Source organism: Cervus elaphus, chromosome 20 (genome assembly GCF_910594005.1).
Source record: "Cervus elaphus chromosome 20, mCerEla1.1, whole genome shotgun sequence".
Taxonomy (NCBI): domain Eukaryota; kingdom Metazoa; phylum Chordata; class Mammalia; order Artiodactyla; family Cervidae; genus Cervus; species Cervus elaphus.
In genome coordinates, this window is record NC_057834.1 from 71,202,222 (window position 1) to 71,227,750 (window position 25,529).

Sequence of the window (25,529 nt, forward strand, 5' to 3'; positions counted from 1 at the left end):
CTTATACTTATTAGCCAAAAGTTTTATGAAAATAAACAACGCTTTATAAGTATGTTCTCGTATGATTTGTTTTTGAAAGGACTAAAATGTAGTTCCAGATGCTGGTGGTTGTTTTGATTCCTATTTTGAATCAGAGGCTCAAACAGGCTCAAGAAATAATCTAGCCTGCCCCGATATAGAGGCAATATATTGAATGCTATTAGCATTCTCACTTTTCTGAGGACTGGAGGGACTTCCCTATTAGCACATATTAGAAGGGCTTCCCAGTGGTGCTACTGGCAGAGAATCCACCTGCCAATGCAGGATTCGTGGGGGTTCAATCCCTGGGGTGGGAAGATCCCTTGGAGGAGGAAATGGCAACCCTCTCCAATATTCTTGCCTGAAAAAATTTCACAAACAGAGGAGCCTGGCAGGCTACAGTCCATGGAGTCACAAAGAGTCGGACACGACTGAGCAACTGGGCATGCATACATTAGAATATGGTCAGAACAGGACAATTTAATCCTGCTGTTTCAACCCTTTTGCCCTAACCTTGGTTCCAAGGAACAAATACAAATTATCAGTCCTTTATCTGACTTTTAAGGTGACTTACTGGTAAAATGAACATTAAGTAAAACTGATAACAGCTAAAGTACAAGTGGAAATATTTAGTAGAAGTTATGTCTTCTTTACAAATTTTCATTTGTAAATATGATCCAGGAAAATTGGACCTGGAATAAACTACAGTACCAAAAAATGCTAAAATATCAAAACGTATAATAGGTAAAAATTTGTTCAGGACAAATTGGTCAATGAATCAAATCTGTGTTATAAAATTTACTTCCCAAAAGAACTGGTTCTATCGACAGTCGTGTTGGTAAAATATGGGAAAAAAGCAGCAATTGTTTAGGTAGATTGCATTAAAACCTGGTCAAAGAATTAAACTCACTAAATTAATTCACTTTGAAAAAGATCTTCTCAATGGAAATTAACCAAAACTGGTGTGATTCTGACTAGCATAACTTCATATTTATGAATAAAAAACAACATAACTTCAGTCAAATAGAAACAATCAAAAGACCTGGTTAAATCGCCCCACATCCCTCAGAGGCCATGACTATCACATCCTTGTACAGTGTTCTCTCAAAACATAGTCTCTTAAACTAAGCTGAACTAAAGCTTCTCATGTAGTGCCAGGAAGTACAGTTTGTGAAATTTCTGCCATAGGAAAGATATTTAAATTCTCCAAAAAGAAAACTTTACAAATAATCCTATTATGGCTGAACACAGTTACTATTGATGCTTTAAATCATCTCATGTGGTACTAAACTCCTTTCACAAGGACATCTATAATTCTCATTTTCCTATCTTTGAAATTGAAGGATGGATCAAACATAAATTTGAAGACAAAGTGTTGTTTATCCAAGTTGACTATTCTATCTCAATAACAACTCATTTTTGCTCAAAACAGTGGTTATAATAACTTGATTTCACTCACTAACACAGTATACACGTTTACATAATTATCATATTCTCTTTGTTTTGGATAGCAATTGCAATACTAATGCAAAATGGCCCTCATTATTTGTATTCAAATCTAAAATAAATCATTCTAATGCACCTTGCTGAAACAAGTCTGAACACAAGCATTTAAATAAACCATACACCATCAATATGCTTTCTGTTTTACAGCAAAGAGATGTTCTTATTAATAATTAATATCAAAACATAAATCAAATTGACGATATTAGAAAGAAACAGCTTACCAAAGTGGATCAGCAATACCAGCCTCATCAAACAAGAAAATGTACAAGCTAACAACCCCAACCAGCAAAGAATGACACGTAGATACCACCCTGAAACAAGAGGAAATACACACAAAGATTTTAGATTCTGTGCAATAAACTTTAACTAATTCTGGCAAGACATTTAACACTCTGAAGAAGTTAAATCTGGAAGCATTTAAATATAGGATTGCAGTACATCTGAGAGTATAATACAAAATGGCTATTTAGAAATCCAAGGGCCATAACTTTACTTTGGAATCGATAGCAAGAAAGATGCCTAGGTCTACAATTTCCTGCTAGACAACTGATGAACCACTTATTGGTTAAAGGGTCTGAAGGGGAAGAATAGCTAATGATCTGGTTGACAGTCTTATGCAAACAGGTGGCAACTGGTAAGCACACCACCCTGCACCCTGCTTCATCCCCAGCAACGTCACTGAGAGAGTAGTGTCCTGCTCCAATCAGACCTGAAGGACTTCCAAATCTACTACCCTTAATGAACTCTACATCCATGGATCAGAATTGGCATGGATTATGAAGTGAAAATGTATTCCCTTGGAGATTTCAGTTTTAATACACACATTATTGTACTTGATTCTTTTAAGAAATCTGTGAGATAGTTAGGGCAGCTATCGATTATTAGTGTCTCTTTATCATTGTTACGAAAACGAAAGGCTATGAATTCATCCAGAAGAATCTGTTTTTTAAAAGAAATGCCCAAGTGAAAACAAAATGTTCACAGGATCCAGATCAAATTTTCTTTATAGAAAGAATAACGTTTAGCTGAAAAACATCAGTTTCATTGAACATATCTTGTTAAACATTTAATGACTTAACCAAGCTCCAAGATATCCTACTTACAGAACTGTATACAGGACACTATACACTTATTTACAAAACAAAAACATTTATGAGTAGTGAAGTTTCTCTCCTTTTCATTAGAATAAAAGATGAGAGGAATAGTAAAGTTTTTAGAAATTAATTGCAGTGGTAAAAAATCCACCTGTCAATGCAGGAGACAGAAGAGATGTAGTTGGATCCCCAGGTAGGAAACAGTGATCCCCAGGAGTAGGAAACAGTGATCCACCCCAGTATGTTTGCCTGGAAAATCCCATTGACAGAGGAGCCTGGTGGGCTACAGTCCATGGGGTCACAAGGAGTTGGACGACTGAGTGTAGCATAGGAGTGAGGAGTAGAAATTAATGGTGTGCAATGAATCTCTCTAAGTATGACCCCAAATCTTTAAAAGTGAGTGAAATATATCAACCAATATAAAAGTTGATATGAAAAAATTTCACTGCAATTTGAAAAATCAATATAGTTGATCTAATAAATGATGTGATCCTTAGCAAGAATATCAAATTAATCAAATCATTTTAAATGCTCAAAGAGTCTAAGTTAAAGGTATTGAGTCCTTGGTAATACCAAAATATCATTTTGAAATGTGATAATTAACTCAATTAACCTGGTTTACAAGTCTGGAATTTTCACACCAAGTACATTTGTATTCCATTTGAACATAGCAAGATAAAAATATAAGTTCCTTGATGTCAAGTAAAGCACTCCATCTAAATAATCATACAACCAGTTTCCTGTTGACATTCAAAAATTCTACTAAAGGAAAAAGCATAACTTCTTACTAACCCATGGTAGTGCTTGGTAACCTTCTATCAAAAAGTTCCCTTTTGGAAAAAAAATCTAAATTTTTGTTCCTGATACTCAGGCCTCAAATTCCCTTCTCTGTTGAGATGTTTCATGGTAAAAGGGAAAAATTGCAAGCCCTCAACTGATGGAAGTGACATATAATTCATGAGAGAAAAGTTACATGGTACTTTGATCAAATAGCTCCCACTATAATGAACAGAAGAAACAAACACCCTTATATAAGCAAACATGCTTATATGCTATTCTGTATTAAAAGCCTATACATTCAGAAACTTCTACTAGTAAGAATTTCATATTTCATTCTTTAAAATCAGATTCCTGGCAAAGCAGAATGTAAATTCCTCAAGGTCTTTAAAAAAAAAAAAAAAAACCAAGATGCTACCCAAAATAAAATATTTAAATTTTTTCAAAGAAATTGAAAAAGAATGTTTGTGGGTTTTTTCCTTAAGGAAATAATGACCATTTTAGAATAGCAATTTAAAGTTACTGATGTAGTCACTTACAAGTAGTATGAGTATGACCAACAGAAATGATATAGCTCCATCAGACCAAAGAGTTACATTTTGAAGACAACGACTTAAAAATTAGGAATATTTCAGCATAACAGGACTTTCCATGTCATAGGAAAGCAAGTGGAAATAATGAATTCATTTAATTATATAACATAAATAATATAAGTATGCATCTTTGCAGAAAAAGCAACAATTATGTACAAGATTTTCTCACTTATAATTAATTAACTGTTATCTCTCAGGTGTGAACTTTATGGAGAGTTTTTCTGCCTAGATTGTACCCCGCCAGGCTCCTCTGTCCATGGGATTATCCAGGCAAGAGTACTAGAGTGTGTTACCATGCCCTCCTCCAGGGGATCTTCCCAACCCGGGGATCGAACCCGTGTCCCTTAAGTCTCCTGCACTGACAGGCAGGTTCTTTACTGCCAGTGCCACCTGGGAAGTTCAGACAGATTTAGATACACACGTATATACATACATGTACGCAAAAAGCAACCCACTGGTTTTCTTTCTTTGCGCTCTCCACCTTACAGCTTAAGTCCCATGTAAATCAAGGTGGAGTGGGAAACAGGAGTAAATGTGAAGAAAGAGAATGCTATTTGAATAGCATAATGCATCTTAGATAATTCCCGATTTTTTTTTCAAATAGGAACTCAGTTTCCCAAATTGTGATTCTATGTCTCATAGAGTGGCAGTGATAAGACTGAATAATGCTAAGTATTTTTCCATCTTATCATTTTATTTCATTTTTATCTTTGCTTCAATCTATCTGAAACCTCCCTATTTCTTTGGCTTGCAGCTCCCCAAGATTCAAATGCCTTTACTCACCCTAATCATGTTGAAGAGAAAATGAAAATAGTTCAAAATTCAATCACAGAAAATGTATGTCCTCCTGTATATCCCTTTCCTTTCCTTTCCCACTATCTTTTGTCCCCTCCCCACCATCTCTTATCCTTTTCTTTTCCATTCTATCTTCACGTTAGAAATGGTTTTACAAAATAACGGTGCCTTTTGTATCCTACATTTGAACAACATTTCCATGCTATTCTTTAGACAAAAGAATCATACCTCTTATTTTTCAAAAATATGTGGAGAAATAGTTCTAACCTTGGGGGAAAAGAGCCGTTACATGTATGAACCAGAGTAATCAGTGTAAGATGCAGAGAAAAACAACTAGCCTTATTCCCAGTCTGAGTTATAAAAGTGCATGCCTGCAAAACAATTTGGATAAAAGATGGGGCATTTCAGGTCTTGTAAGGCCACTCTCAAATAAATACTTTGGCAGAAGTTTTTAATTCTAAAAAGAAATTTCAATGAAAAATAATTATAGCAATGTTGGAGATCTGCTGGATTCATTTTCTAGTCAGCATTAACTTCAACTAAATAAGAACAATAAGAAGTATCCCATAGCTGCTCAAATTCCCTGAGGTTTGCAAATGCACAGAGGTCTTTGAGCATCTGAAATGCTCTAAAGCAAGTGAACCAGTCATCAAAGTTGTTTCACACTCGAAACTCTGTGAGAGATTAACAAGTTGTATATGCACAAACAATTTGCAAATCAACTAACTAAAACTGGTAGATTTCTACATCCTTAGATGTCTTACTCGTTTTTCTTTTACTTTTTTGTTAAAAAAATTGTTTTAAGCAAGTTTTACTTTAAAATTACATAACGAATAGATTCTGGAGGGCTCTGAATTATAATGAAAAGTTCATTAAAAGAGAGACACAGATGTTCTAACTGTACACCAGGTTCTTTGGTATGTAGTGTTTAATGCCCTAGGTTGGACTAAACCAGCCAATACTATATATAGGCTACTCACAGTCCCAACTACTATTACTTTCGTTACCGTTTCCAAAGAACATGTATTTGTTATCATAAATATTTCAGAGGAGAATGCAAAACAGTGCCTTCCACCACAGTTAGACACAGCCTACTTACCACTTCCCTAGTGAGTTAAACTTTCCCTAACATGTTTCAGAATAAGAATTTAAAACTGTTTCTTGTATAAGATCTATCCACTTTTCTTTCCTTTTACTTCTAATGTCAAGTAAAAAATTTGACCTAAGATTTTGTTAAATACTAAGTGAAAAAGAATTTTTGGAAATATTTTAAATGTGTAATTTTGTTTCATAAGACTAGGTTTTTTAAATCAATTACATTTTCATATATGCTTTACCTTGAGTTCCATTCAATCTTCTTTTTGAAGTTGAGATTATTAAAACCTGGAGAAATCTTTGCTGAAAACCAATAACTTACAACGTGGAAAATAACTTGAAAGGTGAAAAAGCTGGCAAAACAAGTGCTGATGAGCAGTATGGTGTTGGTATCCATATTTCTTCAACCTGTTAAAAGAAATGATGGCTATAAATTCCTTTAAATTGCCTGTAATACACCCAAATTAATATTTTAATTTTAAAAGAGTATGTGGTTGTATTTTTTTGCAATTTAATTTAGCACAAACCTAAGAGTACAAGGAAATTATATGAATTCAAACCTTTACCAGCTATCTGTCCTGGTATCTCATATTTATACCTAAAAGAGGGAAAAATCTATTGTCATAAAGATCTCAATATTATAAACGTCAGGAGACAAATTTAACACCATTATACTTAAATGCTCTAAGTCTAAAGTTTAACATTATAAGGGAGTTTCAAATACTGTAATTGAAGATATTTTAGTAATTATTTTTAATTAAACCAAGAACAAATCACCTGATTTCTCCATGCCTCAGTTACCTCATCTATAAAATGAGAAAGTTGGTTAGATAATTTCTAAGAAAAAAATTATACCAAAAATAAGAATAGAACATTATCTGCAATAGTGAAACAAAATACAATCATCTAATAAAAAATAACTGTACCATGAGACAAACATTTAAAGTCTTAAGAAGAATAATACCACCTTGGAAAATAATCATACCATTGTTTTTGCTTAAATTAGTATTTAACCTAAAAGAAAAAATATTTTTCAACTACACATATCCTTGAACCAAAAATCCTCTATGACTTTTTATCTCTAAAATAAAACATTTTTATAAAAACACTCCAGGTTTTAGGGACAGAATTACTGAAAGAATAGTAATACGCATATATACGCATTCAAAGTATATTTTCTATCTCATTGAGTTCAACTTTATTTGGCTCCTAAAAATCTTAGGAACATTCAGACCAAAAAAAGACACTAAATCATTCGTTCATTTTCAGCAAATACAGCATTTCTATGACTCCATCTTTGATAGAGCTGACCCTCAAATGAAAAGGAAATGAATCAATACGCATTTCCAGCTGCATAATGTAAAGAAATAAAATCACCTATGAAAGCCAATTCACAAGAGAAAAATCAAGTCATTGACTACACTGGCAATAACCCTACTTAATTCCCTTCCAACCAGGATATCATAATAAGAATTGGTCTCCCACAGGGCCCCTTCAGACTGAACTCATGTGTCTGTAATGAATTCCTTCCTCATTCTTTTTTTCTGGCCTGTGTGCACAGTAAAAATATTGATATCACAATTCTTCTCTGTGAAATTCCATTAATTTCACTCCTCATTTTTTTTTTCAATAAATGTTTTTTGGGTATTAAAATTTTTAATTTTAATTTATCTTGGTCTTTTAGCCTCAGTTTAATATTAATCAAATAATACATAAAAGTAAGTTGCCTACATAAATTAATGTCATCATAATTTGCTAAGTGAGATATGAAAAGGAAAATGTTTTTATAAGATTCAAGCAAATAAGGATATGGATCCCATGTGGGCATATCAGTTCAGTCACTCAGTTGCATCTGACTCTTTGCAACCCTAATGGACTGCAGCACGCCAGGCTTCCCTGTCCATCACCAACTCCCAGAGCTTGCTCAAACTCAAGTCCATCGAGTCAGTGATGCCATCCAACCATCTCATCTTCTGTCATCCCCTTCTTCAATCTTGCCCAGCATCAGGGTCTTTTCCAATGAGTCAATTCTTCGCATCAGGAGGCCAAAGTATTGGAGTTTCAGATTCAGCATCAGTCCTTCCAATGAATATTCAGGACTAATTTCCTTTAGGATTGACTGGTTTGATCTCCTTGCAGTCCAAGGGACTCTCAAGGGTCTTCTCCAACAACACAATTCAAAAGCATCAATTCTCCAGCGCTCAGCTTTCTTTATAGGCCAACTCTCACATCCATACATGACTATTGGAAAAACCATAGCTTTGACTAGATGGACCTTTGTCAGCAAAGTAATGTCTCTGCCTTTTAATATGCTGTCTAGGAAGGTCATAGCTTTTCTTCTATGTGGTGGTCAGATAAACAAAGACAATGAAACCAGGAACAAGAAGCTAGCAGAAACTCTAATCTTAAACGTGAAGATTTGTCCTGAAGGGCTTTGTGTGTTCCCTGGAGGTTCTGGAGGGTGGCTAGGCAAGGGCTGCTTACTTCAGTTAAAATTTAATGTATACAATGAGCATTTATTTCACGAGTGTTTGCTAAAAGTTATAAAACATAGAAGGTGTCATGTAACATCATCCATTTTATGAATTGTTAATTTAAGTAACATTTAAAAAATCACTCAATTCACCATTAAAAAAATTCCTCATTCTTTAAAAAAAGCTACTTTTTATTAATTTTTCACTATTTTGCTATACTGGATATTTTATATTTTCAACAGACTTTTGTTTAACTAGGGTTTTTAGGGAACATATTGAGACTCTCCCTTTGCAAAAATGTCCCACTTTTAAAACTAAAAAGCTCCACATAGTCAAGTTATGGCTTCCATTAAAGGCGCAAAGACAGAAGCTAATTAAATTGTCCAACTCCCAGCTTTGCTTCTTATTAAGCAGTTGCTTGCTTCATCAGTCATGCCAAGTCAAGGACTAATTTAAGGAATTAAAAAAAAAAATTCCCCAAGAAACCAAGGTTTCCAGTAGGAAGCAACTGCCTCTGTTCATTCACTGAATCTGGCACGAAAATGGTAAAAATGGATAAAACCAAATAATGCTAATCACTGACACAGATTAAAGACCTTTTAGAGTTTAGTGGTTATTTGGTAAAGGAACACACAGTAAAAGCAGAAAAGTATTAGACGTGGTTCCTACACCTCCACATGTGGCAAGCAGCTGGTAGAACAGAGCTATCCTAGAACAGAGCAACAAGGACAGAAGTGGGAAATACTTCTGTGGCAATTTACAAGAGGCGAGTCTAGACATGAACTTTAATTAGCCCATCTTGATTCACAGGAATTATGGACACGAAAGAAACTCTTCGAGAGGCTTCCTGGATTCAAAGGATCTTTGTACTTTTCCCCCTAAGATAGTTCCATAAATTTTAACTCAAGTTGGTTTCTTGGTAGAGAAAACCATGAAAAGGTTTGGAGAAGGCCTCTCAACCATCAGCCTGCGAGAACTCCAGGAAGAGGACGCCCAGAGGCAGGACCACTAGAAACATCTCGGCCAGGCTGATTCAGTCCTCGGCCAACAGTTCACCCAACACCTGTCGTGAGTCCACTCTGCGCCAGGCACTGTGATGCAACTCCAAATACAAAATGGGAGACATGCTCATGGGCCAGCAGGTAAGCAACAGACTGATCACCCCTACACAGAGTGGCAAATTCATGGTGCTAAGGGGGCACTCTCTGCTTTCCAGGGAATAAATACCCAGCAGTGTAAACAGTGAGAAGATATCCAAAGGTACTCAGGGTAAACCAAGAGAATACCTTCTCTTCTACTAAAATCCCAACAAGACACTTTAAGGCTGAAGCCCATAAGGATTCAGTTACACCAGCTGACTCTAGAACTACCACCCTGGGAATGCAACTGCTCCTCTCAATTCCCCATGTTCGTTATCCCATTGTAACACAAAGAATTCCTTAGGGAGTATGTTGGAATCACCAATGTCACCTCCAATCACTAATACACATACATACCACACTCCTTCATTCTCTGATACAACTTCCAGATAAAACCACTGCTGTACTAATTAGCAGTAAAAATCCTTAAAACCAGGGGGAAAGGCCTTGTGAGGTTGTCTTTAAGGGCAGCAAGGAAGGAGGAAGCTGGGAAGAACATTCTACACATGCTTAGCAGTCCTTTTCCCATTTCTAGTAAGTTCCCTTTCCTGTTTCCACACTGATTCCAAACACCGATTGCTCTCAAACCTCCTGTTCTCCCTGTCTTACAATAGATAAGGTTTCTTCTCTATTCACCAAAAAACGTAGGCTCTCAAGTGTGAACTTCTGATGATGGCAATGTTTACCACCTCCCCTCACCCCAACCAAGAAGCTCTTCTCTGCACACTATGGATTCTGCAGGGGTATATGTCCCACACTTTCAACATGGCTTATACTGAGTACAACCAAACCCCACTATTTCCAAAGGTACCAGTCTTGGACGGTCAGCTACCCTCTCAATGGCTCCATAGGAGCATCCTGAAGACCCCCAGATTCTACATGGCCCGAGCGGAATTTAAACCCATTCCAGTCCTTCCCCCAGGGTTCCAGATCTCAGAGAAGGACATTATCAACTACGACACCTCCCCACCTTCAATCTAGAGCAGCTCTGTCATCCCGGTCCCCCTGTTATCTCTTATTCCCACAGTTAACTGACTGCCAAGTCCTGGTAGATTGAAGAATACCAAATAAATAGCAACGTGATTCCAGGGAAGTTCTGAAAGTTTCTCTTGAGTGCCTTATGAACAACACAAAAATTGTGGCTGGTTAACCAAATTAAGTAATTCCAGAGTTAGTTGCAAAACTAGAACCAGCATGAAGATCAGTGATCTGAAGGAGATTTGAGAAATATCTCCTGCTATCACATAAGGTTCTCTCTTTTTTATCTCTTTCAGGAATATTTTTATAAATATTTATATGTGTACTCACTCTGCTTATAACACAGAGCTTGGAAAGATAGCTAATATAATTAGTTAACAGATTCAGGTTTCAAAATTGTCTTCAGAAGCTGAAATAATAATCCCAATCAGAAAAACAGGAATAAATTTTTAAAAAGTAATACCCAAGTATAGGACTTAGCATAATAGTGACATAACACACACAAATACCCATGGAGGAAATCTTACCATTTTAATTTGCACAAACCAATGAGAAATGATAATGTAATGAAGACACTAATAACAAAAACAAACTTTAGAACCATTTATAATCAGAGAGTTAGATTAAGACATATCAGCCCTCTTTTACTCTGAATTAACCACATATCAAAGTACCTTTAGAGCAGTGTAACTAAGATGTAATTTTTAGAAAACATATCATATCATAAAGAGTTGAAGGGCTGAGAGATGTCAGCTTAGGAACAAGATTACTTAGAGAGGACTAAAGGGCATTCTGCAACATCTAAAGAAGTGTCACATAGAAAAGTAAAAGAGAGAACTTACTCTGCGCTACTCCAGATGATCCAAATGTACAAAAATTACAGAAAGGGAAGAGCTGACCTTAACTGAAGGAAGCATCTTCTAACAATTTAGAAGTACCCAAGCATCCATCAGGTGGCATAGTGGTAAGTGCAGTGCAGGAGACGCAAGAGACGTGGGTTCAGTCCCTGGGTTGGGAAGGTCCACTGGAGAAGGAAATGGCAACCCACTCCAGTATTTTTTCCTGGAAAATTTCATGGACAGAGGAGCCTGGCAGGCTGTAGTCCATGGGGTCACAAGGAGTCAGACATGACCAAACACACACGCAAATATCATGGAAGTGGTAAAATGACCACGAGGTTGGTTCGCAAACCTAAATTTTAGAGAACTTAAAAGTAAGATTCTGGAATTCTAGGACTGAATAGGCATCTAAAAGGTTTATTTTGTATTAGCTTTTCAATAGTCTATCACTTATGTTTTACAAAATCAAAATTACATACATAAGAAAATATCAATTATGTACTACCCGGTGGGAAGTACACAGGTTCTGCCACAGGCTTGAGTCTGAGCCTCACTTCCACCAATTGTTAGCTGTGTGACCTGGGACAAGTTCCTTGCCTTGCCTTACCTGCGTCTCAGTGTCTTCGTCTAGAAAGTGGAGATAAGGACAGCATTACTCTGACACGGGGAGTAAACCACAGAACGCCCAGCACTCGGAACAGTACTTGGCATGTGGCGCACACTAGAGAACTATTTATGCTTCCACTTGTCCGTCTCCTGGGTCTGTCATCACTGCAGCCAAGGAAAGCAAGACCAGTCTCTGACCACTGGGCTCCTTTCTCTAACTCATCCCCTTTACATTAGTCAACACTCAAAACGCAGGTGGCCCCACGGTAGAAATCAAGTCTCCACCATTGGACTACCCACTGTCATGCTCCAATGTTCCGTCCAGTCACCTGACCTAGCCCACCACCCTTCCACCTCCCACATGCTTCCACTAGCCCCCTGAAAGTGAAGGCCCACCCCCAGAAAACAGTGCTCTCTCCTTGGCCTCTCCTCTGCCTGCTCTGAAGACATGCTCTTCTTCTGCATCCTTTCAGAGAGCCCAGGCCCTCATCCATCAGGGTCAGGAGTGGCCCCACATCCTCTTTGCTCCTCATGGTTCACTTCAAGCCTCTTTCCTCCCTTCCCTCACCTCCCACAGACAACCAGGGTGTTAGGTCCTTCTATTCACACCCTCTTCCACTCCACAATGATATCATATTCCAACCTCCTGAACATGTCCCCCCATTCAAAAACTTTGGTCCTGGTTCACTTACGTCCTCAAGCCCTGCCATCATCCTGCGTGCATGCATGCTCGGTCATTCAGTCTGACTTTTTGCAACCCTACAGACTGCAGCCTGCCAGGCTCCTCTGTCCATGGGATTTTACAGGCAAGAACACTGGAGTGAGTTGCCATTTCCTGCTCCAGGGGATCTTCCCGACCCAGGGATCGAGCCCATGTTTCTTGAGTCTCCTGCATTGGCAGGTGGGTTCTTTACCACTCAGCCACCTGGGAAACCCTGCCATCATCCTGAGTGATTTCCTACATAGAAGACCCAGTTTCCTCAACAACTCAATCCCTTAATCTTTTCTTTCAACCTCTCATTTTGTACTGGAGTACAGCTGATTGACAATGTGATAGTTTCAGGTGCACAATAGCGACTCAGCCATATGTATACATGTATCCATTCTCCCCCAACTCCCCTTCAATCCAGGCTGCCACATAACATTGAGCAGAGTTCCCAGTGATATACAGTAGGTCTCTTAATCTTCATTTGGAATGGGACTTCAATCATTTGTTTGTCATCTCTTATCCATCACTTTTCTGCCTCCAAAATAATATTTCAAGAATTCTTCGTTGAACTTTCCTTCAAGTGTGCTTAGTATGACAACATTCTCAAGGTCGTTGACCTCCCAGCTTTTCCTCAATCCACTAGCCCTTTCCTCTTTTTATGTCCCTCTTTAATCGGCTTAGATCCTAGAGCCCATCATTTCAATAAGGCTTTCTAACATCCCACATTCCCTTTCTATTGCCAAGAGCCAGCAAAACATACAACGGGGGATATGTCCAACAATTTACACAGTGACAAGCCCCAAACAATCAGAGCACTGTTGGAAAAAGTAACATAAGAGAGAAGACTGAGGCTGGTGAGTGTGAACCTACAGAGAGATCAAACAGCTCTCAACCCTGCTCTGCACTTCCAATGCACTGCCCTTGCCAACCAATCCTTTTACGCTCCACAATTAATCTTCCAAATTGCCCCTCCTCTCTTCAAACCTCCAGCCATACAGCCCCATTTTCAACAAATACCCATCCTACTTCACAGAAGAATAGAAGACAACATATAAAAAGTATGTTGTCACACTGGGTTGGCCAAAAACTTCATTCAGGTTTTCCCATAGCATCTTATGGAAAAACCTGAATGAACTTGTTGGCCAAACATCAACCATTCAAACTACCCATCTGTCCTCCCTTCTCAAGACCACCTCTTTAACCTGTGCAAGTGGGGCCATCCTCTCTGGTATTCTTGGGAAATTTTATTTCCCATTATTCTCTACTCTCTCTTCAACTATTGGCTTTTTAAAAAAGATTTTATTTTATTTAGCTAGTTATTTCTGGCTGCACTGGGTCTTCATTGCTGCACAGGGGCTTTCTCTAGTTGTGGTGAGCATGGACTACTCTAGCTGTGGTGTGCGGGCTTCTCACTGCAGTGGCTTCCTGTTGTAGAATATAGGGTCTAGGTGCATGGGGCTCAACAGCTGCAGCACATGGGTTTCACTGCTCCACAGCATGTGGCATCTTCCTGGACCAAGGATTGAACTCGTGTCCCCTGCATTGGCAGGCAGAGGCTTAATACCTGGCTTAACACCGGGGGAAAAAAGCCCCCACTATTGGTTTTTAAACAGGCTCAAGTTCCCAGAAAAAACAAAAATCAATAAACCCACCACCTCTTCTTCATTTTCCTCTTTTCCACTGTAATCTCTTAACCTTTCTCCTTCCCTCTTCCTTAAGGACAAAGTTCTAGAGAGGTTTGTAAATATCTTCATCATTTCTCAACTCTCTTACTCTTCATTCTTGTTCCCACCCTCGTTACTCCCCTGAAATAGTTCTTGCTAACATCAGTGACAACTTCCACGTGTGACCTTTCTGTCCCCTGACATCTCTGCAACATTAGACACTATGGACCACTTTCTCCTTGAAACACTTTTTTCTTCCTATGTTTTTACGACACCACACTTCTTCTGCCCAGAAACTAAGTGATAGAATCCCCTAAGTTTCAGTCCCTGACTCCCTTCTACTTGATTTCACCTATACCTGTGGCTTTGGTTACCACTTATATGCAGAAAAATCTCAAGGTCGCCCTCTGCGCTCCTGAGGTGCATAACCGACTGCCTGGCTGTTAGCACCACAGAGCATTTCAAACCCCGCTTAGGACCTGATCTCCAAACTTGGGTCCTCCTCTAGGTTCTTCATTTCTTCTGTGAATGGTACCACCATACACTCTCATTTGACAGCCAGAAACCTAGGAATCACCCCTGATAACTTGCTTTCCACACCATCCTACTAAGCCACCATGTCCTTTCCCTTCCTAAATAACTTTCAAAAACACCCATTTTTCTCAACCTGCCATCACCATTTTTCTGGACTGTCTCCAAATTGGTCTCCTTAGCGTGGAAGACAGATTGGAGGACCCCAGGGGAATCGGTTTTAAAAGCTGTCTCTGCTCATGTCACTTCTTCACCTACCCCCAACCTAAAACATTCACTGGGTACCCAGTCCTCTGATGAGGGCCCTGTTCTCCCCAGCTTCAGGAGGCACTTACCCTCACTTGCTTCCCTCCTCAGCCAATGTGGCCTTCTTTCTGTCCCTTAAAGATGCCACATTCCCTCCATCCTCAAGGCCTCTGCATAACCTATCTCCCCACTCCTGCCCTAGCCCTTCACCACCACAATAATGCTCAAGTCAATCCTCACTTCCTCAGGGAAGTCTTGTTGGAGCAATCCCCCCTCGTCTGCTTGCATGGCATCACATCCCTCTGTTTTACAGATGCAATTTAAATGAACATCTCTCCCAGTGGAATATAAGCCCTATGAGGGTGAGAAACATGAACATTTCCCCCCCACCATGGTGTCTTATCTAACACAGTGCCTTGCCACCCAGGTTGCACTCAACAAATGTCTATGAAATATAATAATGATAACAACAGACATTCATATTCTTACATGTGCTTTGCATTCTGCTAGTACCTGATCAGTTACAAGTCCCTCGTTTTGCCAGTACAGTCAGAACACTGGAAATAAGAATTTTCTAAATTGACAACCTTAGTATTATAGCATGAACACATACTGACTACAAAAGGATCCTCACCCCCAAACATCCAAAATAAGAGTACCAATGCTATAAAACAAACTAATATTGAGCATGTGCCTTAGTCTATTTGTGCTGCTATCACAAAACACTACAGACTGAATGACTTTTAAATACCATATGTTTATTGCCCACAGTTCTGGGGGCTAGAAGTGTGATATCAGGGTACCAGCATGATTGGAGAAGGGCCCTCTTCTAGGTCACAGAGTTCACATGATGGAAGGGATGAGGAAGCTCTGTGGTATCTCTTTTACAAGAGCACTAATCCCATTCATGAGGGATCCACCCTCATGACCTAATTACACCCAAAGACTCCACTTACTATTACCACCACTTTGATGGTTAGGACTTCAACACAAGAATTTTGGTGGGGGGGGGGGGGGGGGGGAGGGGACCACAAACATTCAGACCACAACAGTATATTTGGTTTGTCTATTCCAACCAACGTGTGACACATGTTCTCAAGTTTTCAAGAGTATATTTAACTGTAATCTGCACTGTGTTTTCATATTCTTTCCAATTACAGAAGTACTTATTTATCAATTTATCTACCAGTAGCCCTAACATGTAAAAGTATTTTAAAAGTCTCTATTAACAAACTGTAAATCATTTGTAAATGAACACATGACTATAAAAAATGAGATATTCACCAGACCAAACAAATAAAAATCCTACCAAAAAAACACCTGCCCCCCACCCATTCTGGCTTGATTTGCATTTTCATATGGCTGGTACATAGCAATCACCTTTCTCAGTGCTCACTGCGGCTGCTGCTGCTGCTGCTAAGTCGCTTCAGTCGTGTCCGACTCTGTGCGACCCCATAGACGGCAGCCCACCAGGCTCCCCCATCCCTGGGATTCTCCAAGCAAGAACACTGGAGTGGGTTGCCATTTCCTTCTCTGCAGTGCTCACTAAATGTCAATAATTAACCAGAGACATTAAAACCACCCAGTAAAGAATAACTTATCTACCACCCACTAACCACTTTTGACTTTTCATTCATGTAAAAATCTGAGCATCTAATCAAATGTGTACATAGCTTTTGGCTAACTGCAGTGACTGCTTTTGTTATTGTTTTGTTATTATTGCTAATTCTGCATTAAGAGCTATATGAAAAAAAAGAGCTAGGAGAATCCATCTCTTTTTTTCCCCTGAGCATCAGGTTTAAGAACCATTAGCACTGGAAAAGTCTAAAACCCCAGTTGCATAAATGTCAACCTAATTTCTATAAACCCTCCAATATTCATGGTACCCCTTTTTAAACTGAAGCAAGTGAAAAGAAATGAAGACTAAACCAGAAAAGGCTAAAGAACCCTATAAGTTACACTCCTTTTCTTGAGGATATGACATTACTTAAGATTTAAGAAGGAATTGCTCATTACTACAGAAAAGATTACTCCATACTTCTTCCTTGTCAGTTAAGACCCTAAACTTTGAATAAGGGTATCCTTTACATTTTTCCTATACTTTCAACCCTTTCTTTTCCTAGAACATATAATAGAATTCAAGTTAAAGACAAACTGTTTGATTCTGCTGTTACAGAGCTTGGCTATGATTAATCCCCTGAAACAGGTTTTTGTTTTGCTTTTTTTTTTTTTTTAAATATAGATTGTTTAATGAAAACAAAGAATGAAATATGTAAGGCTAAATATTCACACATTTCTAACTGACCTTTATTACCCCCACGATTCTATGTAATAATTACAATCACAGTGTTAGGGCCGGAAGAAGGCTAAATTGTTCCCCCAAACTGGCCATAAGAGTCACCCACTCCGAGGCAAAAACATCCTCATTCAGGGTAATCTATGTCATGGCAACTTTTCTGTTGTTCTTATTTAAACATTTTTATTTCATTTTACATTGACTCCTGGCTTGGGATTTGTTTTTATAATGCCTAACAAGAATTGAGACTGTAACGCAAAAAAAAGGCCTTCTTTTTCAGCTCCCCACCCACTGAAGAATACTTCCCTTGAGAAATTCAAGAGTTCATTTTCCAGGGTCTTAAGGCTCAGAGCATAGGTGGCACATTTTATTTATTTGATAGATGTTGCTTCCTAGCATCTTACTCCAACAAAAACTTTCATAAAGAAGTCTGCCTTTTAAACTTATAAGCTCCAACCACAGCCACTAGATTTTAGATAAACCAGAATGTGTTAAGCCAGAAGACAGAAACAATTAGATCACCCTAATACAGTATCTGACACAAGTGAAAAGTAAGGGGTTGGAATTTGAGGACCCATCTTTAAGGAACTCAGCATTTCAAGCACAATGCCCTCCCTGAGCCGTAGCTGAAGCAGGGACCAGGTGGGACCACACAGCCTGGGGGCTCCGGGAGAGGGGGCGGCTCGTGTCCCACCTCCCCCAGCCTCTGATGCGCTCATTTTCAGATTTCCGCCCTTTCCTGGAGGGATCACAGCAGGAGCCTCTTGGCTTGGGACATCTATTGGCTTCCTGACAACACTAGAAAATCCAGGAAAAGCTGGACAGAGCAAGTTTTCCAACTGTGTTTTGTTCTTTAAAAAAAAAAAAAAAAAAAGAAATCACTGGGAAACCTGCCAAGCAACCTAGGACTTCAGAATCTAAGGAGACAGGGAGGGCCTTCTCATCTCCAAATTGCCTACCTGATTACCCGCAAGGAAGGGCTCAGGATGCAAGAAAGGGACTGTGGCAGGACTTCGCCTGCCTGCCTGTCTTCTATTTCTCTCTTGCCTGCTCTCCACAGGGAAAAAGGCGATTGTATTAAATGGGTTTGAGAGGTTGAAGAACAACTGGGCAAATTTCTCCCACCTGTTGAGTTCTTAAGCCAAATGAAAGAGATGGGAATACCAGATCACCCCACCTGCCTCCTAAGAAATCTGCATACAGGTTAAGAAGCAACAGTTACAACTGGACATGCAACAACAGACTGGTTCCAAATCGGGAAAGGAGTATGTCAAGGCTGTATATTGTTGCCCTGCTTATTTAACGTATATGCAGAGTACATCATGCAAAATGCTGGGTTGGATGAAGTACAAGCTGGAATCAAGACTGCTGGGAGAAATGTCAATAACCTCAGATATGCAGATGACACCACCCTTATGGCAGACACTGAAGAGGAACTGAAGCGCCTCTTGATAAAAGTGAAAGAGGAGAGTGAAAAAGTTGGCTTAAAGCTCAACATTCAGAAAACTAAGACGATGGCATCCGGTCCCATCACTTCATGGCAAATAGATGGGGAGACAACAGAAACAGTGACAGACTTTATTTTCTTGGGCTTCAAAATCACTGCAGATGGTGACTGCAGCCACAAAATTAAAAGACGGGTGCTCCTTGGAAGGAAAGCTATGACTAACCTAGACAGCATATTAAAAAGCATAGACATTACTTTGCCAACAAAGGTCCATATAGTCAAAGCTATGGTTTCTCCAGTAGTCATGTATGGATGTGAGAGTTGGACCATAACGAAGGCTGAGTGCCAAAGAATTGATGCTTTTGAACTGTGGTGTTGGAGAAGACTCTTGAGAGTCCCCTGGACAGCAAGGAGATCCAACCAGTCAATCCTAAAGGAAATCAGTCCTGAATATTCATTGGAAGGACTGATGCTGAAGCTGAAACTGCAATACGTTGGCCACCTGATGGGAAGAGCCGACTCATCTGAAAAGACCCTGATGCTGGGAAAGATTGAAGGCAGGAAGAGAAGGTGATGACAGAGGATGAGATGGCTGGATGGCATAACCGACTTGATGGACATGAATTTGGGCAAGCTCCTGGAGTTGGTGATGGACAGGGAAGCCTGGCATGCTGCAGTCCATGGGGTTGCAAAGAGTCAGACACAACTGAGCGACTGAACTGAACTGAGAGAAAGAGAGCTACAATCAAATCCTAGTCCTGGTATTCATCAAGTGGTCTTGGTCAAGAAGACTATGACGTGCAAGGTCTATAAAATGGAGATAAGAGTGCCAAAAGTGCAAGACAGTTATGTGGCGTAAATGAAATGAGTCAAACACACCTAGCACAGTGCTTGGCACATGCAGCCACTTGCAGCAAGTCATTTAATGATCATAAATACCTTTGTAATGTAGCATTACCATCCTACCATTCACAGGTGTCGTCCATGTCTCTGTCCCCTGTGAATGTGAGTTGGCCTTGCCACCTGATGACAGATACAGTAGAGGAGAGGGCTTCAGAGTCTAGGGAGGCCTCCAAAGACCTTGTAGCATCTACTTTTCACTGACTTGGAGAGTTGCCCAGAGACTGCCGTGGAAAGAAACCTGTCTGGCTTATTGGAGGATGAGAGGCCACATGGAGAACTGAGGCTGCCCAGCTGACAGTCAACATGCAATACCAATTACCAGCCGTGCTGGTAGGTCCACCCTGGACCTTCCAGCCCAACTGACCCTCCAGCTGAATGCAGACACACTAGTGAACCTATAACCCACAGAGTAACTGCTCAAACACCAACCGGAATCAGAAGAAAGAAACTGTCTTAGGTTTGGGAGTGGCTTGCTATTTAGCAATTGATCAAAATACCACTCAATAAAGGATATCATTTATTACTACCACTCTTTCCTAATTGGAAATTGTTACATCTCTCTCTCTGATGGCACCAAGTCACACAGGGATAGGATATTCTGTATCATAAGCAATGTGAGCATCTCCCCCTTCCCTTAACCTGGGGACCCTGAAGTTTGTCTACACCTATGACCTGATTAGGGAATTTGGGGGCTTCAATGAGAAGACAGCCAAGGAGTTACTAAATTCTCTAAGTAGCCCCTTATCCTGTTACCTAAGAGCCACTTAAATCCCTACCCAAGGTACTTTGAGAGTGGTTTCTCTTCTTACCTCCTTCCATAACACTGCCATTGCCTCAAATTGCTTCCAACTGCACTTTTTTCCAATAAACATGGTACTTATCTGACTCAGTTTCTGATCTGACACTCTCAGGTAGCCAAAAAATCTAAATGTGTTGACCTGTTTCTTTGAACCATTTCACAGATCAGAGAGTTGATGATGTGCAAAACAAATCTGATGTGGCTTCAGGCGAATTCAAGTTTAACATTTATTACAAACCTCATGTTTAAATTCAGAGTTAAGTCCTATAAAATACCTAAGCTTGGCCCAGAGACTTGGTAACAAAGAACTGTTCTGGGTCAATGTTCATGAGACCAGGCTTAAGTGAATGAGGTTATGAAAGCTCAGATCCAGGTGGTTCAGGAAAGTTAAACTTTCCCCAGTTTAACAAAACAGGATCAGGCTATCCCAGGTTGTAGTTTTCTACTGCCAGAAACACTCATTCTACAACCTATCAACAATGTTAAGCTTGGTGATGCTCTCAAGGGTCCTTGGAACTGTAGCTCTGACCTTTCTAATTTGTGGAGCTTATCAGTGACCACATTACCATCCTTCCTGCATGGACCAAGTGCAGAGTTTTGCTCTTTTTGTTTTAAAGAAAAACTTTTTCTTCAGTCTTTGTTATGGTTCAAATACATTCATGTCATCAAAAACATCTCACTTCTTGCTTTGTAACTTGCAAGCCTAGTATTCTTGGGTAAATGAATTCTACTAAAATTTCACTAAATTTAGAAATTCCGCTAAGATTATATATCCTCTACTACTTTTCAGGAAAAAAAAATGTCCAAGAACAATATTGGATGGCTGTTTCCATTGGTCATGTATCCTCTTAAAGCTATTTCTGGATTGAACCCATGAACTTACACCTCACCCTAATGACCTTTCATTGGCAGGGCCAAGGCATAACACCCCTGGCCAGAACTGAGGAACATGATATGAAATACATCATAGAGCAAGGTCACTAGGTTTTATTGTAAGACACCAGGAATGTGGTTAAGCAGGCTGGCCACTGCAAGTGCAGCATTTTCTTAATGCAAATCCAAAGGAGAAATTTCTTTTACATCCTCGAATCAGGAATAGATGGGCTTCTCCAATCTGGTTTCTCTTCTGGACACTTTAAGCTTATTCTGGATTCTTGGCCTCTTCTCTTTGGCTGCTGGAAATCTGATGGCCAGAACTTTCAGGAAGAATAGAACAGCACTTCAAAGTACACTTGTCAGCCTCACTCATACCTCCATCTTATTTTCCTTTCACTTATTTTTCTTACTTATCCTAAGTTTACTTTATCTTGTCATATTGTGTGCATCTTTGTAAACCTTCCCTAATCATTTTTGGACAGGGTGGGATATAAAGACATAATAGTCTATGTCTAATATGCCTAATCCCCCTACTCTAGAGAGAGGGAGCTCTTGTAAGCAAGCGCTATGCATTGTCCCACTTTAAAATCTCTATAGTGTCTAGTGTTGTGCTTTTACTGTTAAATAAATATTTGGGGAATTAAATGGCAGAATATGTACATTTTGATAGCATTATGTTACCTGAATTATGAAATAAGCAGTATACTGACGATTTTATCTTTTATCCTCAGAACAAATTCACATGAGTGTGAAGGGATGCACATACAAGAGTTTACTTTAGCATTAGTTACCAGAAGCAACCTCAAGGTCTAACGATAGGGACATGGTTAAATATATATGCACAGACACACTATCCCAAGTTAGACCGACACTGAAATGAACAAGTGGATGAAGAAGAATGTCTGTCACATGCTACAAAGTGGAAAAGAATGGTAAGCTGCTGCGAAATGATACATTTTCATAAATACACAGCTGGGCACATTCTGGTATTTGTACAGAAAGAAGGCCTGAAGAGCTATACCCTGCAAACTGGGGGTGAAAGGGCGGTGGGGTAGGGGCTGGGGGCGGGGGGGGGGGGGGAAGAAATGAAGTTTCATTCTCTGGAACACCGATTGCAATTTTTTTATAATGTGCAAGTATCACTCTTGTGATTTAAAAATTAAAAACACGGAAGAAAACATTTAGAGACTTGAGGCTACAATGCCCTCTCAAATTCTCAAAATGCCTAATGTCTTAAGGGTTTGTTGGGAGATACTAAACTGGGATACTCCCAAAACACTCCCTTTGCTGCAAGCAGCCAGGCCTCCCCTTCTGGCAATGTGGCCTTCCTCCCTGTAGAATTTATCTTGCCCTGGATTTCTCCACAAAGTATATGTTGATCCGTTCAGTAACAACCCATACAGGTTGTCAAAATACAAAAAGGCAAGGGATCTTTCTCCATGAGAACAGAGCTGCAGAATTTTAAGTCCTTTACACAGCATGTGGGCTCCCCAGGTGGCTCAGTGGTAAAGAATCGCCCGCCAATGCAGGAGACAGGGGGTTCAATCCCTGGGTGGGGAAGATCCCCTGGAGAAGGAAGTGACAATCCACTCCAGTATTCTTCCTGGGAAATCCCATGGACAGAGGAGCCTGGTGGGCTACAGTCCATGGGGTTGAAAAAGAGTCAGACGTGACTTGGCCACTAAACAACAACAACAAAATAGCATGTAACAAATTATAGAGCATTTAAATTCACAATTGGTTCAGTATTTTCACATGTATTAGGGAAAAACATGTTAACTGAGTAACATGAGTATGGGGAAATATGCCCCTAAAAATGAAACACTTTGTAAAGAGGGGTTTCTAATTTGTTCTAAATTTTTTATCAAATGAAAATTCCTTCTTCCTCCTCTTCCACTAAATAAATACCTGCCAAACAAGAGATTTTCTATACCTTCAAACTGTACTTTTTAAAGGTTTTTTTAAAGCCTATTTGGAGAAAGTGAAATAAATTAACTTGACAAAGATAGTTTCTCTATGTCCCCCAAATTTTAAAGTTAAATCAAAGCCAAGTATAAATCTACCAATGTACCAGTTACTTCTAAGGTGGCCATGGCAAGATACAGGGAACACTAACATAGCCCAGGCCTGGATCCAATGTAAACCCCAAGCCTGGGCTCCGTGGGAACAGTGAGGTGGAGACTATATGTCTGGACCTTACAGATGATGTCAGAGAAACCAAGGTTGAAAGCATTAGACAGATAGCAGAAAGCTGAGGAGAGCTGAAGTCAGACACTGGAAACATCAACTAAGGCAGGAAAGGGGCTTCCCTGGAGGCTCAGTGGTAGAGAACCCGCCGGCCAATGCAGGAGATCAATGGGTTTGATCCTTGGGTCAGGAAGAATCCCCTGGAGAAGCAACCGGCAACCCAACCAGTATTCTTGCCTGGGAAATCCCACAGACAGAGGAGCCTGGTGGGCTACAGTCCATGGGGTAGCAAAAAATCAAACACAACTTAGCAACTAAACGACAAGGTAGGAAAATCAGACAAGGCAGAGACGGGTCAAAGGAAGGATCCAACTAGGTCAGAGTGTGGATGATAAAAGCAAGCAGTAAGCAAGCAACTCGGCTGATCTCTGATACCTGTGTACGTCTTCCTCCTGGCTTTGTATTTGTCCACTGGTGATGGTGTTAGGTGTTGGAGTCAGATGTTAATTATTATAAAAAGGAAATCAAAGGCATGCAGATCACATCTGCCCTTGATTAAACAGCACAGCTAGTGGAAATAGTTCCAGGGTGCCAGCTCACCTATTTCTCCAAAAGCTTTTTTGGCAATCCCAAAGACTGTGAAGATGATCCCAGTTTGATTGTAGATCTTGAAATAGATGTCAAAGGAAGTCTTACAATCTAACCCTTTTATAAAATGCAATGAGAATACTTTCCCAATTCACTGTGAGGCAAGCAGCCAACTTCCTAAGGACTTTGATCAGCAAATGGGGTTTTGAAACAACACATCTATCCGCTGCTTCTGTAAGAACTTCCCAAAGCCACCTAACCACCCACCCACTTCACACTGGGAGGCCCTTTGCTCCCTATTCAGCTGATGAAAGTGACCTAGTCCATCAGCCAACTTGTTCTGAGTCCATTTGCCTTCTCATTTAACCTAAGGAGAGAAACATACTGATCTAAAGACACTACTTTCAAATCCAAGTTTACTCCTTCCACACTTCCTTTTCCCTTAAAACCCGCTGTTTTGCTTTGAAGCAGACAGAACTGGTATGATGTTCTACTTTTGCACCTTCCCATCCAGGTGCCCTCCATTAACATGAGTCTGGTGCCTATCAGACAGAGATGAGCTCCCATATTCCCCCTGTATCCTCCTGGTCCAGAGATCTCCCAACCACATCTATACATCCCTACCTCCTCCAGTATCTCCAAGTTCAATGTCCTGCCCGCTCCACTGCAACCTACTTTCCCACCCATTAGACAAATGGTTTCCAAATAGTGGACCGTGATCCATTAATAGTTGATGAGTTTTTCAGAACACAGAATAGAAACAGAAATAGAGTAGAAATAGAAACGAAAATAGAAGCAATACAGAGTAAGGGTACATATTGTTTCATGAAACCTGTTTCACATACACATATATTTACTCATGTCCTAAGTCAATGTGAAAACTGTACTGCTCATTTTGTACTGTGTTGTAATCCAAAAATGCCTGAAACAAGCCTTTGTCCATCTCGTCAGACCCCGCCCCCCTTGCTGCAGGGCCCGCTGCGACTGCTTTCTCCATGCCGGCCCCAAGCTCTGAACAGACTGCCAGCTGCCTTCTTCATCGGCTGTTTGCACAAACCTTGGCCTTTCACAGTGACTCACAAGCTCCTCTCCTGTAGCCAGGGACTGCCTCCTCCTTGATCAGACCAGTGTTCACACACACACACCTTTGGTATTCCAGGCCCTCTTTTCAGGTCTGGGATCTGCTAGCAGTATCTCCAACTGTTTCACTATGAATAACAACCCAGAGCAGCAGGACTCCGTTTCTTTGTATGCTACTTTTCATCTCCAATGAGGAAAAAAACATCACCAAAGTCACTCTTGAAATAACCTTAGACTTTCTTACAAAAGTAACCTCACTTTCCTGATGTAATATGTTCCCTGGTGTAAC

At 39.9% G+C, this 25,529-nt stretch overlaps 1 protein-coding gene across 6 annotated transcripts in view; it reads right to left on the minus strand.

Annotated features, from left to right (window-relative positions):
- Positions 1-25,529, minus strand: part of LOC122676974 (TLC domain-containing protein 4-like) — a 71,109-nt gene that overhangs the window by 41,991 nt on the left and 3,589 nt on the right. For 5 of the 6 annotated variants that reach the window (XM_043876625.1, XM_043876626.1, XM_043876622.1 and 2 more), the window contains exons 2-3: positions 6,121-6,286; positions 1,746-1,835 (exon numbers count right to left, since the gene is read on the minus strand). In XM_043876625.1, coding sequence (XP_043732560.1) covers positions 1,746-1,835; positions 6,121-6,275 — 245 coding nt within the window. In that variant the 5' untranslated portion in view covers positions 6,276-6,286. Of the gene's footprint in view, positions 1-1,745; positions 1,836-6,120; positions 6,287-24,172; positions 24,279-25,529 lie in introns of those variants that run through there. The other variant, XM_043876627.1, reaches the window with a different exon arrangement.